At 42.3% G+C, this 16,586-nt stretch overlaps 1 protein-coding gene across 1 annotated transcript in view; it reads left to right on the forward strand.

Annotated features, from left to right (window-relative positions):
- Nucleotides 1-16,586, forward strand: part of LOC142741277 (polymeric immunoglobulin receptor-like) — a 134,752-nt gene that overhangs the window by 97,277 nt on the left and 20,889 nt on the right. Inside the window, exons 10-11 of the mRNA XM_075850672.1 lie at nt 5,091-5,210; nt 5,316-5,338. Of these exons, the coding sequence (XP_075706787.1) occupies nt 5,091-5,210; nt 5,316-5,338 (143 nt within the window). The remainder of the gene's footprint in view (nt 1-5,090; nt 5,211-5,315; nt 5,339-16,586) is intronic.

Raw genomic sequence — 16,586 nt, forward strand, 5'->3', positions numbered from 1 at the left:
GTTGTTTCTGTCTCTGGACCATCGCTTGAGTTCCGGCCTGCAGTGTCTGATTCAGTCTCACTTGCCCATGAACCTAAGGTTCTCATACCTGAAAATTTTCTGGCAACAGAAGGTAATTCCGACCCTTTATTTACAGTTGCTGCCTGTCTTTTTTCCTAAAGCCCCTTACTTTTCATACTAACCAAGTTAAGGTGAGCACCGTTATTATGTTGGTGAAAGGCGAACCTCTGTCCTGGGCATAATGACTTCTGGAACAGGACAGTCCTTTGCTATGACTGCTGAGGAGCGCCACAGGCAACGACAAGTCAATCTCTGTCTGTATTTTGGACAACCTGGACCTTTTCTGAGGACCTGTCCTACCCGACCACCTTTTGTGGGTATGCTCTCTACATTATCTGACTCTACTTGCTATCCTCTTTTGTTTCCTTCCCTTTGATTTTCCTGTATTTGACCTGGATTTCCTCTTGACTCCACTTCTGAAGACTTTGGCCTAAGCCTGACCTTGTCTCCTGATACATACTCTTTACTGGACCAATACTGCCTGACTGTTGCCAACCCACGAGATATTTTGTCCATGAGATATTTTATACCAGCCATCTGCTGCCTGACCGACAATTGGGGACTATCCAGGAGACCGCAACCCGGGACTCTAACTAGTAAAGTCCATACCTCCTTACGGGGGCTAAGGATGAAGAACGGCGGATTCCTTTGACTCCAGGTTAGCCTGCATCAATTCAAAATTGGTTTCAGTCATTTATTGTTTCTGCCAAGCCCTCTGCTACACTATGCAACTCTGTTTGACCCTACCTTATAACCTTTCTGCTTTGCTGTGCAATTCTGCTTCACCATTCCTAAGATGTTCTGCTACACTGTGCAAGTCTACTTCACCTTCTTCATTCATATTATTTCTATGCTAGCTGGGAACTGGCATCTAGGTACACTGCTAGACTTACAGTTGGATTTAGAGCGCTTCAAATGCCTTTTGTTTATCATTAAAGTGTAACTAAATTAAACTTGAGTGCTCAGCCGCTTCGTGGCTGTTTGGCTTTTTCCAGAAATCAATGTATCGGAGTACGGACTCAATAGAAGGTCTATGAGCCCGTACTCCGATACATAGGCTTTCAGGAAACAGCCGAACAGACACGAAGTGGCTGAGTGCTCACACGAGCGCTTCTGTCGTATTGTTTTAGTGATTGGTGGGGTCTCAGTGCTCGGACCCCCACCAATTAAACTTCTAACATGTCACTATGACATGTCAGAAGTTTGTTAAACGTTTAGTTACCCTTTAATGTTTAATGATTACTTATGTTATAAAGACAGAATCTAAAGCTGGCAATATACATAAGATAGCTGTTGGACATTACACTTTGATTAGCGGACAGCTATCTCCTCTGACATGCTTGTCTTAGTTGAGCGTGCATGTTTATTTCAATAGGTGGAGATAAGGCACTACCAGACACCTCTGACAATACCTATCTTCCAGCAGAACAAATGATCGGATATGTTAAAATCTAAGGGTATGTTCACACGGCCTATTTACGGACGTAATTCGGGCGTTTTTGCCCCGAATTACGTCTGAAAATAGCGCTGACAAACATCTGCCCATTGAAAGCAATGGGCAGACGTTTGTCTGTTCACACGAGGCGTATATTTACGCGCCGCTGTCAAATGACGGCGCGTAAATAGACGCCCGCGTCAAAGAAGTAACCTGTCACTTCTTTGGCCGTAATTGGAGCCGTTATTCATTGACTTCAATGAATAGCAGCGCTAATTACGGCCGTAATGGACGCGGCGTTCAAGCGCCTGCACATGCCGGTACGGCTGAAATTACGGGGATGTTTTCAGGCTGAAACATCCCCGTAATTTCAGCCGTTACGGACGCCCTCGTGTGAACATACCCTAACATGCCTGATTCTCGTTGACTCCAACACCTGCTGATAATGGACTCTTGGTAGGCCTCCATACACATTAGCAGGGGCGTAACTAGGAAAGACTGGGCCCCATAGCAAACTTTTGACTGGGCCCCCCCCCCTCCCCTGGGTGTCACACAACCCCCCCTTGTAGATAGTGCCTTTTTTTACAGCCCCCCTGTAGATAACACCATACAGCGCCCCCCCTGTAGATAACGCCATACAGCTCCCCCTGTAGACTGTATGGCGTTATCTACAGGGGGGACTGTATGGCGTTATCTACAGAGGGGGACTGTATGGAGTTATCTACAGAGGGGGACTGTATGGCGTTATCTACAGAGGGGGACTGTATGGCGTTATCTACAGAGGGGGACTGTACGGCGTTATCTACAGAGGGGGACTGTATGGCATTATCTACCGGTGGGACTGTATGGCGTTATCTACAGAGGGGGACTGTATGGCATTATCTACAGAGGGGGACTGTATGGCGTTATCTACAGGGGGGACTGTATGGCGTTATCTACAGAGGGGGACTGTGTGGCGTTATCTACAGAGGGGGACTGTGTGGCGTTATCTACAGGGGGTGCTGTGTGGCGTTATCTACAGGGGGTGCTGTGTGGCGTTATCTACAGGGGGTGCTGTGTGGCGTTATCTACAGGGGGTGCTGTATGGCGTTATCTACAGGGGGACTGTGTGGCGTTATCTACAGGGGGACTGTGTGGCGTTATCTACAGGGGGACTGTGTGGCGTTATCTACAGGGGGGCCTGTGTGGCGTTATCTACAGGGGGGGCTGTGTGGCGTTATCTACAGGGGGGACTGTATGGCGTTATCTACAAGGGGGACTGTATGGCGTTATCTACAGAGGGGGCTGTATGGCGCTAACGCCATACAGCCCCCACTGTAGAGAACGGCATACAGCCCCCCCTGTAGAGAACGCCATAGAGCCCCCCCTGTAGGGAACGCCATACAGCCCCCCCTGTAGGGAACGCCATACAGCCCCCCCCTGTAGGGAACGCCATACAGCCCCCCCCTGTAGGGAACGCCATACAGCCCCCCCTGTATGGAACACCATACAGCCCCCCCCTGCAGGGAACGCCATACAGCGCCCCCCCCTGCAGGGAACGCCATACAGCACCCCCCCTGCAGGGAACGCCATACAGCGCCCCCCCCTGCAGGGAAAGCCAGACAGCGCCCCCCCCCCCCTGCAGGGAACGCCATACAGCGCCCCCCCCTGCAGGGAACTCCATACAGCACCCCCCCTGTAGGGAACGCCATACAACCCCCCCCAAAAAAAAAATGCGACCTATAGTGTGTCCTACAAATAACATGCATCCCCTATCCACAGGATAGGGGATACATGTGTGATCGCTGGCATTGATAGGGAGAACGGGGGACTGAAAGTCCCCTGAAGTTCTCCATGACTAACCTCTGACTTCCGGCGTCTGTGTCGGCAGCTCAATAAAAGTGAAAGGAGCGCTGGTTACGCATGCGCACAAGCGCGACCGGTGCTCCATTCATTTCTACGGAGCTGCCGACACAGACCCCGGAAGTCCGAGGTTTGTGATGGAGAACTTCAGGGGAATTTCAGTCCCCCGTTCTCCCTATCGCTGCCAGCGATCACACATGTATCCCCTGTCCTGTGGATAGGGGATACATGTGTTTTGTTTAATGGCAGAGCGGGGAGATACCTCCCTGCTCTGCCGTAGTGTTCAGTGGCGTCCCGCGGTAGCAGCCATAGCGGCTGCTAGCGGAGCCTGCGGCCATGGTGGGGGCCCGTGGCGGCGGGCGACACGGGCCCCTCATGCCGCGGGCCCCGTTGCAGTCGCTACGGCTGCTACGGCGGTAGTTACGCCACTGCACATTAGATTGTCAGCAGAACCTAAAAAAATTGCGGGATCTGAAAACATTTTCCTGGCTTAGAAAAACATTGCTGCTTTCTGCCAAAAACAGCACCACTCCTGTCTCCTGTCTACAAGTTGTGTGTGGTTTGGCAGCTCAGCCTCATTCCCTTCAATAGTGCTGGGCTGCAATACCAGACAAAACACATGGACAGGTGTGGTGCTGTTTCCGAAAGAAATGTTTTTTTCAACCGCCACTTTAATCTTATGTGTATGGTCAACTTAAATATGACAACACTACTGACAGTGTGGGTGGTATTAACAATGGTCACATATTAAAAATACATATACACTGCATTTTGGATCTGTGAGAGCCATTACTCTACTTCATTTTATTACATGCAAAGTTTCCATTACAATGCTGTCTCTGAAGAGCAGCGCACAAACCTCAGAATTTTACTATCTATTTAGGGGACAGCATTGGAGGATGGATAACATGACTGACTGCCTGAGTATGTGTCTATGCTTGTTATGTGATAAAGGGGTTGAGAACAACATGGAGCACCTTGTGCAGGGTACATTTCTTGTATTTGTAGGTATAGCGTGTGTACACTGTGAATAAAAGGTTGTGGCATATGTACAGGGGAATTAAAGGGGTTATCTCATTAAAACAAACCCTGTTTCAAGAATCCCCCCCCCCCCCCCTATGGGACAATTTGTAGAGTCACTCTGTAAGACAGAATAGGACCGTCCATGTAGGAGTCACTGCAGGGTAAATGTCTGGCCGGCCGTGGCTTCCCTTTGGCAAAATCGTCCGCATCACTCAACTGATTGACGCAAACCCGCATCACTCAACTGATTGACGCAGCGGTTCCCATTTGAATGGGATTGTCTGTAGTGAAGCAACCTCTTTAACTCCTGTTTATGTTATATAAAAGGGGACGTTTACATTATATATATCCCAATATCATGGCAAGCTGTTTTTGGATTGCTAGCCTTTTTTTTTTTTTTTTAGTTAGTTATTATCAGATGTAGATATGTGATATAATAATTCAGAAACCTTAGTTTAACAATTATCCCGCATGATAGAGAAAATGTCCTTCACTACCATCTATTACTGTTTCATTGTTATTGTCTTTGGTTGAATCATCGATAAGGACAGACAAGCTTTGGTCTAGGCATCTATCAATGTGTCTTGCCTTTAGCTGAATCGATGCTTACTCCACCTTGTAAAGCATAAAGCGGGTCAGGGAAATATATGAACTAGCTGAGGATGATTGTATTTGTACCTTAATATGTTTGACCAACATTGATCATTTATTTCATGTATTCATAACGCAGATATAGTATCTGTTGGAAGCTACAGGACTGACATAAGCATGACTGACCTGGATAATGTTATAGGCAAGGACAACCCAGCAGTAATTGATACACAGGAAACTGATATCAGCCACTCAAAAGGTAATAATTGAAAAATGTATTGAAATCCTTAAGAAGCACATGTCTTATTTTTGTTATTAATTTAAAATGGTGTCCTTGTTAACTTTGGGCTTGTTTTTATTTTAGATGGAGCAAAGATCAAGAAAAAGGTAAATTATATAAACCGTAACAAGAGAATATAATATTATTTAAAGAGAACCTTTCACCTCCACATACATGTGCAGCTGAGTGCAGCATGTAATGGGCAGGGCTGCACAAACTCTGGGGCACATAAAAAAAAATTCTACCCTCCTCTGTTATTTAGATATCGGTGTCGTTATATTTGGCGCCCGATATTTAAATAACCCCCTGAACTGTCAATGGGGCGTGTACTGGCAAGGGGGCGTGTTACTATGGCTGTGACACTGTCCAATCAGATATGGACAGTGTTACAGCAAGAGCGAGGATAGAGGAGAGAGTGTGCGCGCACGCACGCTCTCACTCTCGCTCTTCAGCTTTCAAGATCAGTCTTCTTCTGAACTGGCAAGGGGACGTGTCACTGCTACGGACAGTGTAAGAGCTGGGGAGCGCTCGCACTGTCCTTAGCAGAGACACGCCCCCTTGCCAGTTCGGCAGACAAAGTGCAAGACTGATCTCTTGCTGCAACACTGTCCATATCTGATTGGACAGTCACAGCCATAGTAACATGCCCCTTTACCAGTACACGCCCCATTGATAGTTCAGGGAGTTATTTAAGTATCGGGCGCCAAATATAACGGCACCGATATCTAAATAATGGAGGGAGGTAGAAAAAAATGTAAAGTGCCCCAGGGTTTGTGCAACCCTGCCCATTACTCAGCTGCACATGTATGGGGAGGTGAAAGGTTCTCTTTAAAGCAGGCCATTCAGCTGTGAACAGTCTTCCTTTATGTCCATTCATATGGTGTGTGAACATGCTGTGGTTGCTATTTAAGAAGATCATGAAATATCACATGAGGATGTCTACAAGTCTTGTGTAATACTTTACTTCCTATGTACTGTAGACACAATATCAAGCCTGTGATTGTGGCTGCTAAAAATTGTTTCTAACTTTAACTCATTTCAATCTACTGGAAACTATCTATCTATCTATCTATCTATCTATCTATCTATCTATCTATCTATCTATCTATCTATCTATCTATCTATCTATCTATCTATCTATCTATCTATCTATCTATCTATCTATCTATCTATCTATTTATCTATCTATCCATCCATCCATCCATATATCCATCCATATATCCATCTATCTATCTATCTATCTATCTATCTATCTATCTATCTATCTATCTATCTCTCTATCTATCTATCTATCTATCTATCTATCTATCTATCTATCTATCTATCTATCTATCTATCTATCTATCTATCTATCTATCTATCTATCTATCTATCTATCTATCTGTCTATCAAACTCATATCATCTATCTATCTATCTATCTATCTATCTATCTATCTATCTATCTATCTATCTATCTATCTATCTATCTATCTATCTATCTATCTATCTATCTATCTATCTATCTATCTATCTATCAATCCATCCACCCACCCACCCACCCTTGAGAAAGGCTCCAGCGGACGGAGCTGAAACGTTGCACAGGCAATAATGTACCCACTTTTTTCACCTAAACTATTGGAGTTGCTGCTCATTTTTTGATTCATGATAGATGGATAGATAGATAGATAGATAGATAGATAGATAGATAGATAGATAGATAGATAGATAGATAGATAGATAGATAGATAGATAGATAGATAGATAAGATAGATAGAGAGAGAGAGATATAGATAGATAGATAGATAGATAGATAGATAGATAGATAGATAGATAGATAGATAGATAGATAGATAGATAGATAGATAGATAGATAGATAGATAGATAGATAGATAGATAGATACATAGATACATAGATAGATAGGAGATAATAGATAGATAGATAGATAGATAGATAGATAGATAGATAGATAGATAGATAGATAGATAGATAGATAGATAGATAGATAGATAGATAGATAGATAGATAGGTAGATATATGGATGGATATATGGATGGATATATGGATGGATGGATGGATGGATAGATAGATAGATAGATAGATAGATAGATAGATAGATAGATAGATAGATAGATAGATAGATAGATAGATAGATAGATAGATAGATAGATAGATACAAATTCTAGCAGCACCGGCATCGTGTGGGTGCAAGTTCTGAGGGACACACCAAGTCCCAGATACACAGGAATCAAAAAATGAGCAGCAACTCCAATAGTTTAGGTGAAAAAAGTGGGTACTTTATTGCCCGTGCAACATTTCAGCTCCGTCCGCTGGAGCCTTTCTCTATCATCTATCTATCTATCTATCTATCTATCTATCTATCTATCTATCTATCTATCTATCTATCTATCTATCTATCTATCTATCTATCTCATATCTATCTATCTATCTATCTATCTATCTATCTATCTATCTATCTATCTATCTATCTATCTATCTATCTATCATCTATCCATCCATCCATCCATCCATCCACCCACCCACCCTTGAGAAAGGCTCCAGCGGACGGAGCTGAAACGTTGCACAGGCAATAAAGTACCCACTTTTTTCACCTAAACTATTGGAGTTGCTGCTCATTTTTTGATTCATGATAGATGGATAGATAGATAGATAAGATAGATAGATAGATAGATAGATAGATAGATAGATAGATAGAGAGAGAGAGAGAGAGAGAGAGAGAGTGAGAGATAGATAGATAGATAGATAGATAGATAGATAGATAGATAGATAGATAGATAGATAGATAGATAGATAGATAGATAGATAGATAGATAGATAGATAGATAGATAGATAGGGGATAATAGATAGATAGATAGATAGATAGATAGATAGATAGATAGATAGATAGATAGAGAGAGAGAGAGAGAGAGAGAGAGAGAGAGATAGAGAGATAGATAGATAGATAGATAGATAGATAGATAGATAGATAGATAGATAGATAGATAGATAGATAGATAGATAGATAGATAGATAGATAGATAGATAGATAGGAGATAATAGATAGATGATAGATAGATAGATAGATAGATAGATAGATAGATAGATAGATAGATAGATAGATAGATAGATAGATAGATAGATAGATAGATAGATAGATAGATAGATAGATAGATAGATGGATATATGGATGGATATATGGATGGATGGATGGATAGATAGATAGATAGATAGATAGATAGATAGATAGATAGATAGATAGATAGATAGATAGATAGATAGATAGATAGATAGATAGATAGATAGATAGATAGATAGATAGATACAAATTCTAGCAGCACCGGCATCGTGTGGGTGCAAGTTCTGAGGGACACACCAAGTCCCAGATACACAGGAATCAAAAAATGAGCAGCAACTCCAATAGTTTAGGTGAAAAAAGTGGGTACTTTATTGCCCGTAGTTTCACTGTATAGTTAGATAGAATCTAATTGTGCTCCCACAATATAAAGAATTTTAATTATAAGGTTCACTGAATTGACAACTGAGTAAAAAGATATCTTTAATAGTAACTAGTTTAAAAACAGGGGTAACACACCACTGTGACATAAGCCCCACCGTGAAAATTTAAAAAATGTATTAAACAAGGAAACACTGAGTTATTATGATACCTATATCTCTGTGTATAAACGATATTTGTAGGAATCAGCATATACCCAGGGCACAACAGTAGTACAAGCCCTAATTATAGCATAGGTGTCCGACAATTACGGATCTCCTAACGCTGGGTTTCACACAATATATTGTCCCCAATGCACACATTCCTTAAACATTAAACGACCCTACGCGTTTCAGATACTCATCCTCAGGGGTCCGTATCTTGGTAACTCTGGCCTCATCACCAGCGATATTAGTATTTCAACAGCGGATATTCCGCTGTGCGTCACGGGAAGATGCACGTATCGATGTCAACGGCATACTCCATAGCAGGCGCTAGGTTACTATAAACGCTAAACTCCACCCATCGTGTACGGCGGCAAAACATGAATTGACCAATCACAACACCCTCTCGATTCGTGACACCTGCCCATGTGACCCCCCGCCGTCAGCTGACAGCCAGGGGTCATCATCGGCCGCATCAAGCCGAACGCGCAGGCGCAGTGGAAGCCAAGGACGTGTCGCCCGGACTGCCAAACACGAGGAGGTAAGCGCTAAAAGATAATATATTGTAAGTATATCTTGCGGCACAGTGTACCACCGCAAGTGGGCAACCTCACAAAGCAACTCAAAAGAAAAAGACACATGTGAGGTGGAAGAAATTGCTGAGGTCCCTATTCCTTAGAAAAACTGACAAAACGATCTCTTTGTATGTTGGCTAACAAGTATAGCCATCTCAAATAAGTAATGCACAAATGCAGATAAACACTCACCCACCCCAAGGTAAAACACCTATAGGGGGATGGTAACACACATTTTAAATAAAACATGTATAGTTAGTCTGCTCATTTAGACCTAGTGGTTGTATGCATTCCAGTCTATGGATCCACTGCGCTTCCTTCCGTAGAATCAGGTTATCCCAGTCCCCTCCTCTCTTGGGGGGTCTGACAAGTTCAATTGCTTGAAATTTTAACACTGCTGCCTGGCCTTGGTGTTTTGCATGCACGTGCTTGGATATTGGAGTGTCCCTACCATGAATAATGTCTCCAACATGCTCCCTAATACGACGACGAAGTTGTCGTGCTGTTTTACCCACATAATTTAGGGGGCATGGGCATGTAATAAGGTAGACTACTCCAGCTGTCTTGCAATTGACATAGTCCCGAATATTGTATTGTTTTTGGGTGACAACACTGGTAAAGCTATTTCCTTTAAGAATGAAATCACAGGCTTTACAACCACCGCATCTAAAAGTGCCTGGTGTTTGTCTATCCAGCCATGTACCCCTAGGTGAAATGGGGTCAAAACAGCTGTGCATGACTCTGTCCCTTATATTTTTCCCTCTCCGATACGTGACAGAAGGCCTCTGTGTGATCTGATCTGCTAGATCTATATCAGAACTGAGAATACGCCAATACCTATTCAGTATCTGCATAATGTCATTCTGTTTTGAGTCATAGGTGCCTATGAGTCTGGTAACTTGTTCCTCTTTCCGTTTTTTAGGGACCAGAAGACATTGCCTATCTGCATCCCTAGCTCCCTCATAGGCCTTTCTAATAACACTCTTGGGGAAACCTCTATCCTTCAATCTTGTTTTGAGTTCCTGGGCCTGGCACTCAAAATCACCCATAGAGCTACAGTTCCTACGTACTCTCATAAATTGGCCCTTCGGAATGCCACGTTTGAGGGAATAAGGATGACAGCTATTCCATTGCAAAAAACTATTTGTTGCTGTCTCTTTCCGATGTACCTTTGTGCGAATTGTGCCTCCTTCCGTTTTTATGATTTTCAAGTCTAGAAAGGACAGTTCATTCTCACTGATCTCACATGTAAACCTAAGTCCTACATCATTTTTATTGAGGGCTGCTACGAACTTATGGAACTCGTCTACTGAAGAGTTCCAGAGAATAAGCACGTCATCAATATATCTAATCCACAGTCCAACGGATGAAGTCCAATTTACAAATTTGTCACCAAAAACAATTGTCTCCTCCCACCAGCCAAGAAATAGATTTGCATAGGTGGGAGCAGCGGGACTCCCCATTGCAGTTCCACATTGCTGATGAAAGATCTTATCTTCAAATATAAATATATTTTTTTCAAGAACAAACTGTAATAACTGCAAAACAAATTGGTTATGAGCAGCAAACTGTGTACCTCTTGATCCCAAATAGTACTCAATCGCTTTATAGCCACATTTGTGAGGTATGGATGAATACAAAGCCTCAACATCCAAACTAGCCAGGATTGTATCTTTCTCCAGAGAGATACCATCAATCTGTTTCAAGACATCCATGGTGTCACGTACATATGATGTAAGACTTAAGACAAAGGGGCGCAACACCTGATCAACATAAGTACTCACATTTTGAGTTAAATTGTTAATGCCTGAAACAATGGGTCTGCCACGTAAGGGAGGATACCCTTTGTGGATTTTGGGCAGGCTATAGAAACACGCCATAACAGGAAATTGTGGGTACAGGAACCCAAACTCTCCTGCACTAATCAAGGATCTGCTCTTTGCATCACTCAGAATGCTCAGCAACTCCTTCTTGAATAGTGCTGTGGGGTTATCTTTTAAAATGGTGTAACAATTATGGTTAAACAATATGTCCTCACACATTTTTTTATAATCATCCCTACTCATGACCACAATGTTACCACCCTTATCAGATGCTTTTAACACGATGTTCTGTTTTTTCTCTAGAGTGGTCAGAGCTAATCGTTCGGACCAGGACAAATTGTTATCCATGCCCCTACTATCCTGACTAAGATTTTTGATCTCATCTCCCACCATATCCACAAATAAATCCACATTGGTAAAATCTCCTATAGGTGGCAGCTTTCTACTCTTCATTTTTAGGTTGGTAAAGGGACCTAGACCTGGAGCTCTTCCAGATTCCTCTAATAACCCCTCCAAGGCTACAAGGCCTTCCATATCAGACTCTTCCAACCCTAGTTCCATACATTTTTTTCTATTATGATGTTTGAAAAATTTTATCCATTTGAGTTTACGAGCAAATAAATTAAGATCTTTTATCCACGAGAAAGAGTCAAATTTAACTGTGGGGACAAAGGAAAGTCCTTTCTCTAATAATGTGTTCTCTGATGCGCTCAAATTGTATTCAGATAGGTTAATGATTTGTAGTCTATCCATATTTTTTCCCTTCATTAATCCTTTTGTCCCCTCAGCATATAGCGGGAAATGGGAGGATTGTTGGCTAAAAAATTATTGCCACTATTAGAAGAGGCTCTACCACGGCCTCTATTTCTACCTCTAGCTCCTCCCCTAAACTTTTGTTTCCCACCGCTACCACCGAAAAATGGGCCCACTCTTTCAGAGTCTGTGGTTTCACTCTCTGATGTGGAAGGGTCAGATTCCCTCGGCCCCCTATTGGTCTGTTGATATTGTTGTTGTTGTGTATGGACAAAATCATACGCTTTTTTCTCCCTAAATTCCTGTAGATCTCTCTGGAATTGGAAGTGTTTGCGTTCCTTAAGATGATTGGTAAATCTCTCTAAAGTTTGTTGAAGGATTTTATCCCGTTTATCAAAACCAGGGGTATCTACCAGGGATTTAACTGCCTCAATCTCTTTTTTAAGCTCAGCACTAATAAAGTCGAACTGAATTTTTTCCTCCTCTACCAAAATCTGCATAAGCCTAAGTGAACTCCCTGTAATCTCCTGTTCCCACCTTTCTTTTATATTAGCAGTTTTTAATCTTAATGCTGGGACAATGGGGACCCTGAGGCCTCTGGGAACTATCTTGTTCTTTAAATAATTTTCCAGACTCTGGATCTCCCACCAACTTCTCGTATAATCTTTATGCAATCTATTAAGGTTTTTAAAGGTAGATTTAAGAGACGCACCCTGAACTGTATACACCAGTTCACATTCAGAGAAAACACTTTTAGCCTCACTCATCCACCCTTCTGTGTTTAAGTCTGAGAGTGCAAAGGCTGCCATACCCAGATAAAACAAAATTATTGACTGTATAGATTAAATATAGTTTCACTGTATAGTTAGATAGAATCTAATTGTGCTCCCACAATATAAAGAATTTTAATTATAAGGTTCACTGAATTGACAACTGAGTAAAAAGATATCTTTAATAGTAACTAGTTTAAAAACAGGGGTAACACACCACTGTGACATAAGCCCCACCGTGAAAATTTAAAAAATGTATTAAACAAGGAAACACTGAGTTATTATGATACCTATATCTCTGTGTATAAACGATATTTGTAGGAATCAGCATATACCCAGGGCACAACAGTAGTACAAGCCCTAATTATAGCATAGGTGTCCGACAATTACGGATCTCCTAACGCTGGGTTTCACACAATATATTGTCCCCAATGCACACATTCCTTAAACATTAAACGACCCTACGCGTTTCAGATACTCATCCTCAGGGGTCCGTATCTTGGTAACTCTGGCCTCATCACCAGCGATATTAGTATTTCAACAGCGGATATTCCGCTGTGCGTCACGGGAAGATGCACGTATCGATGTCAACGGCATACTCCATAGCAGGCGCTAGGTTACTATAAACGCTAAACTCCACCCATCGTGTACGGCGGCAAAACATGAATTGACCAATCACAACACCCTCTCGATTCGTGACACCTGCCCATGTGACCCCCCGCCGTCAGCTGACAGCCAGGGGTCATCATCGGCCGCATCAAGCCGAACGCGCAGGCGCAGTGGAAGCCAAGGACGTGTCGCCCGGACTGCCAAACACGAGGAGGTAAGCGCTAAAAGATAATATATTGTAAGTATATCTTGCGGCACAGTGTACCACCGCAAGTGGGCAACCTCACAAAGCAACTCAAAAGAAAAAGACACATATGAGGTGGAAGAAATTGCTGAGGTCCCTATTCCTTAGAAAAACTGACAAAACGATCTCTTTGTATGTTGGCTAACAAGTATAGCCATCTCAAATAAGTAATGCACAAATGCAGATAAACACTCACCCACCCCAAGGTAAAACACCTATAGGGGGATGGTAACACACATTTTAAATAAAACATGTATAGTTAGTCTGCTCATTTAGACCTAGTGGTTGTATGCATTCCAGTCTATGGATCCACTGCGCTTCCTTCCGTAGAATCAGGTTATCCCAGTCCCCTCCTCTCTTGGGGGGTCTGACAAGTTCAATTGCTTGAAATTTTAACACTGCTGCCTGGCCTTGGTGTTTTGCATGCACGTGCTTGGATATTGGAGTGTCCCTACCATGAATAATGTCTCCAACATGCTCCCTAATACGACGACGAAGTTGTCGTGCTGTTTTACCCACATAATTTAGGGGGCATGGGCATGTAATAAGGTAGACTACTCCAGCTGTCTTGCAATTGACATAGTCCCGAATATTGTATTGTTTTTGGGTGACAACACTGGTAAAGCTATTTCCTTTAAGAATGAAATCACAGGCTTTACAACCACCGCATCTAAAAGTGCCTGGTGTTTGTCTATCCAGCCATGTACCCCTAGGTGAAATGGGGTCAAAACAGCTGTGCATGACTCTGTCCCTTATATTTTTCCCTCTCCGATACGTGACAGAAGGCCTCTGTGTGATCTGATCTGCTAGATCTATATCAGAACTGAGAATACGCCAATACCTATTCAGTATCTGCATAATGTCATTCTGTTTTGAGTCATAGGTGCCTATGAGTCTGGTAACTTGTTCCTCTTTCCGTTTTTTAGGGACCAGAAGACATTGCCTATCTGCATCCCTAGCTCCCTCATAGGCCTTTCTAATAACACTCTTGGGGAAACCTCTATCCTTCAATCTTGTTTTGAGTTCCTGGGCCTGGCACTCAAAATCACCCATAGAGCTACAGTTCCTACGTACTCTCATAAATTGGCCCTTCGGAATGCCACGTTTGAGGGAATAAGGATGACAGCTATTCCATTGCAAAAAACTATTTGTTGCTGTCTCTTTCCGATGTACCTTTGTGCGAATTGTGCCTCCTTCCGTTTTTATGATTTTCAAGTCTAGAAAGGACAGTTCATTCTCACTGATCTCACATGTAAACCTAAGTCCTACATCATTTTTATTGAGGGCTGCTACGAACTTATGGAACTCGTCTACTGAAGAGTTCCAGAGAATAAGCACGTCATCAATATATCTAATCCACAGTCCAACGGATGAAGTCCAATTTACAAATTTGTCACCAAAAACAATTGTCTCCTCCCACCAGCCAAGAAATAGATTTGCATAGGTGGGAGCAGCGGGACTCCCCATTGCAGTTCCACATTGCTGATGAAAGATCTTATCTTCAAATATAAATATATTTTTTTCAAGAACAAACTGTAATAACTGCAAAACAAATTGGTTATGAGCAGCAAACTGTGTACCTCTTGATCCCAAATAGTACTCAATCGCTTTATAGCCACATTTGTGAGGTATGGATGAATACAAAGCCTCAACATCCAAACTAGCCAGGATTGTATCTTTCTCCAGAGAGATACCATCAATCTGTTTCAAGACATCCATGGTGTCACGTACATATGATGTAAGACTTAAGACAAAGGGGCGCAACACCTGATCAACATAAGTACTCACATTTTGAGTTAAATTGTTAATGCCTGAAACAATGGGTCTGCCACGTAAGGGAGGATACCCTTTGTGGATTTTGGGCAGGCTATAGAAACACGCCATAACAGGAAATTGTGGGTACAGGAACCCAAACTCTCCTGCACTAATCAAGGATCTGCTCTTTGCATCACTCAGAATGCTCAGCAACTCCTTCTTGAATAGTGCTGTGGGGTTATCTTTTAAAATGGTGTAACAATTATGGTTAAACAATATGTCCTCACACATTTTTTTATAATCATCCCTACTCATGACCACAATGTTACCACCCTTATCAGATGCTTTTAACACGATGTTCTGTTTTTTCTCTAGAGTGGTCAGAGCTAATCGTTCGGACCAGGACAAATTGTTATCCATGCCCCTACTATCCTGACTAAGATTTTTGATCTCATCTCCCACCATATCCACAAATAAATCCACATTGGTAAAATCTCCTATAGGTGGCAGCTTTCTACTCTTCATTTTTAGGTTGGTAAAGGGACCTAGACCTGGAGCTCTTCCAGATTCCTCTAATAACCCCTCCAAGGCTACAAGGCCTTCCATATCAGACTCTTCCAACCCTAGTTCCATACATTTTTTTCTATTATGATGTTTGAAAAATTTTATCCATTTGAGTTTACGAGCAAATAAATTAAGATCTTTTATCCACGAGAAAGAGTCAAATTTAACTGTGGGGACAAAGGAAAGTCCTTTCTCTAATAATGTGTTCTCTGATGCGCTCAAATTGTATTCAGATAGGTTAATGATTTGTAGTCTATCCATATTTTTTCCCTTCATTAATCCTTTTGTCCCCTCAGCATATAGCGGGAAATGGGAGGATTGTTGGCTAAAAAATTATTGCCACTATTAGAAGAGGCTCTACCACGGCCTCTATTTCTACCTCTAGCTCCTCCCCTAAACTTTTGTTTCCCACCGCTACCACCGAAAAATGGGCCCACTCTTTCAGAGTCTGTGGTTTCACTCTCTGATGTGGAAGGGTCAGATTCCCTCGGCCCCCTATTGGTCTGTTGATATTGTTGTTGTTGTGTATGGACAAAATCATACGCTTTTTTCTCCCTAAATTCCTGTAGATCTCTCTGGAATTGGAAGTGTTTGCGTTCCTTAAGATGATTGGTAAATCTCTCTA

Source organism: Rhinoderma darwinii, chromosome 2 (genome assembly GCF_050947455.1).
Source record: "Rhinoderma darwinii isolate aRhiDar2 chromosome 2, aRhiDar2.hap1, whole genome shotgun sequence".
NCBI classification, from domain to species: Eukaryota; Metazoa; Chordata; class Amphibia; order Anura; family Rhinodermatidae; genus Rhinoderma; species Rhinoderma darwinii.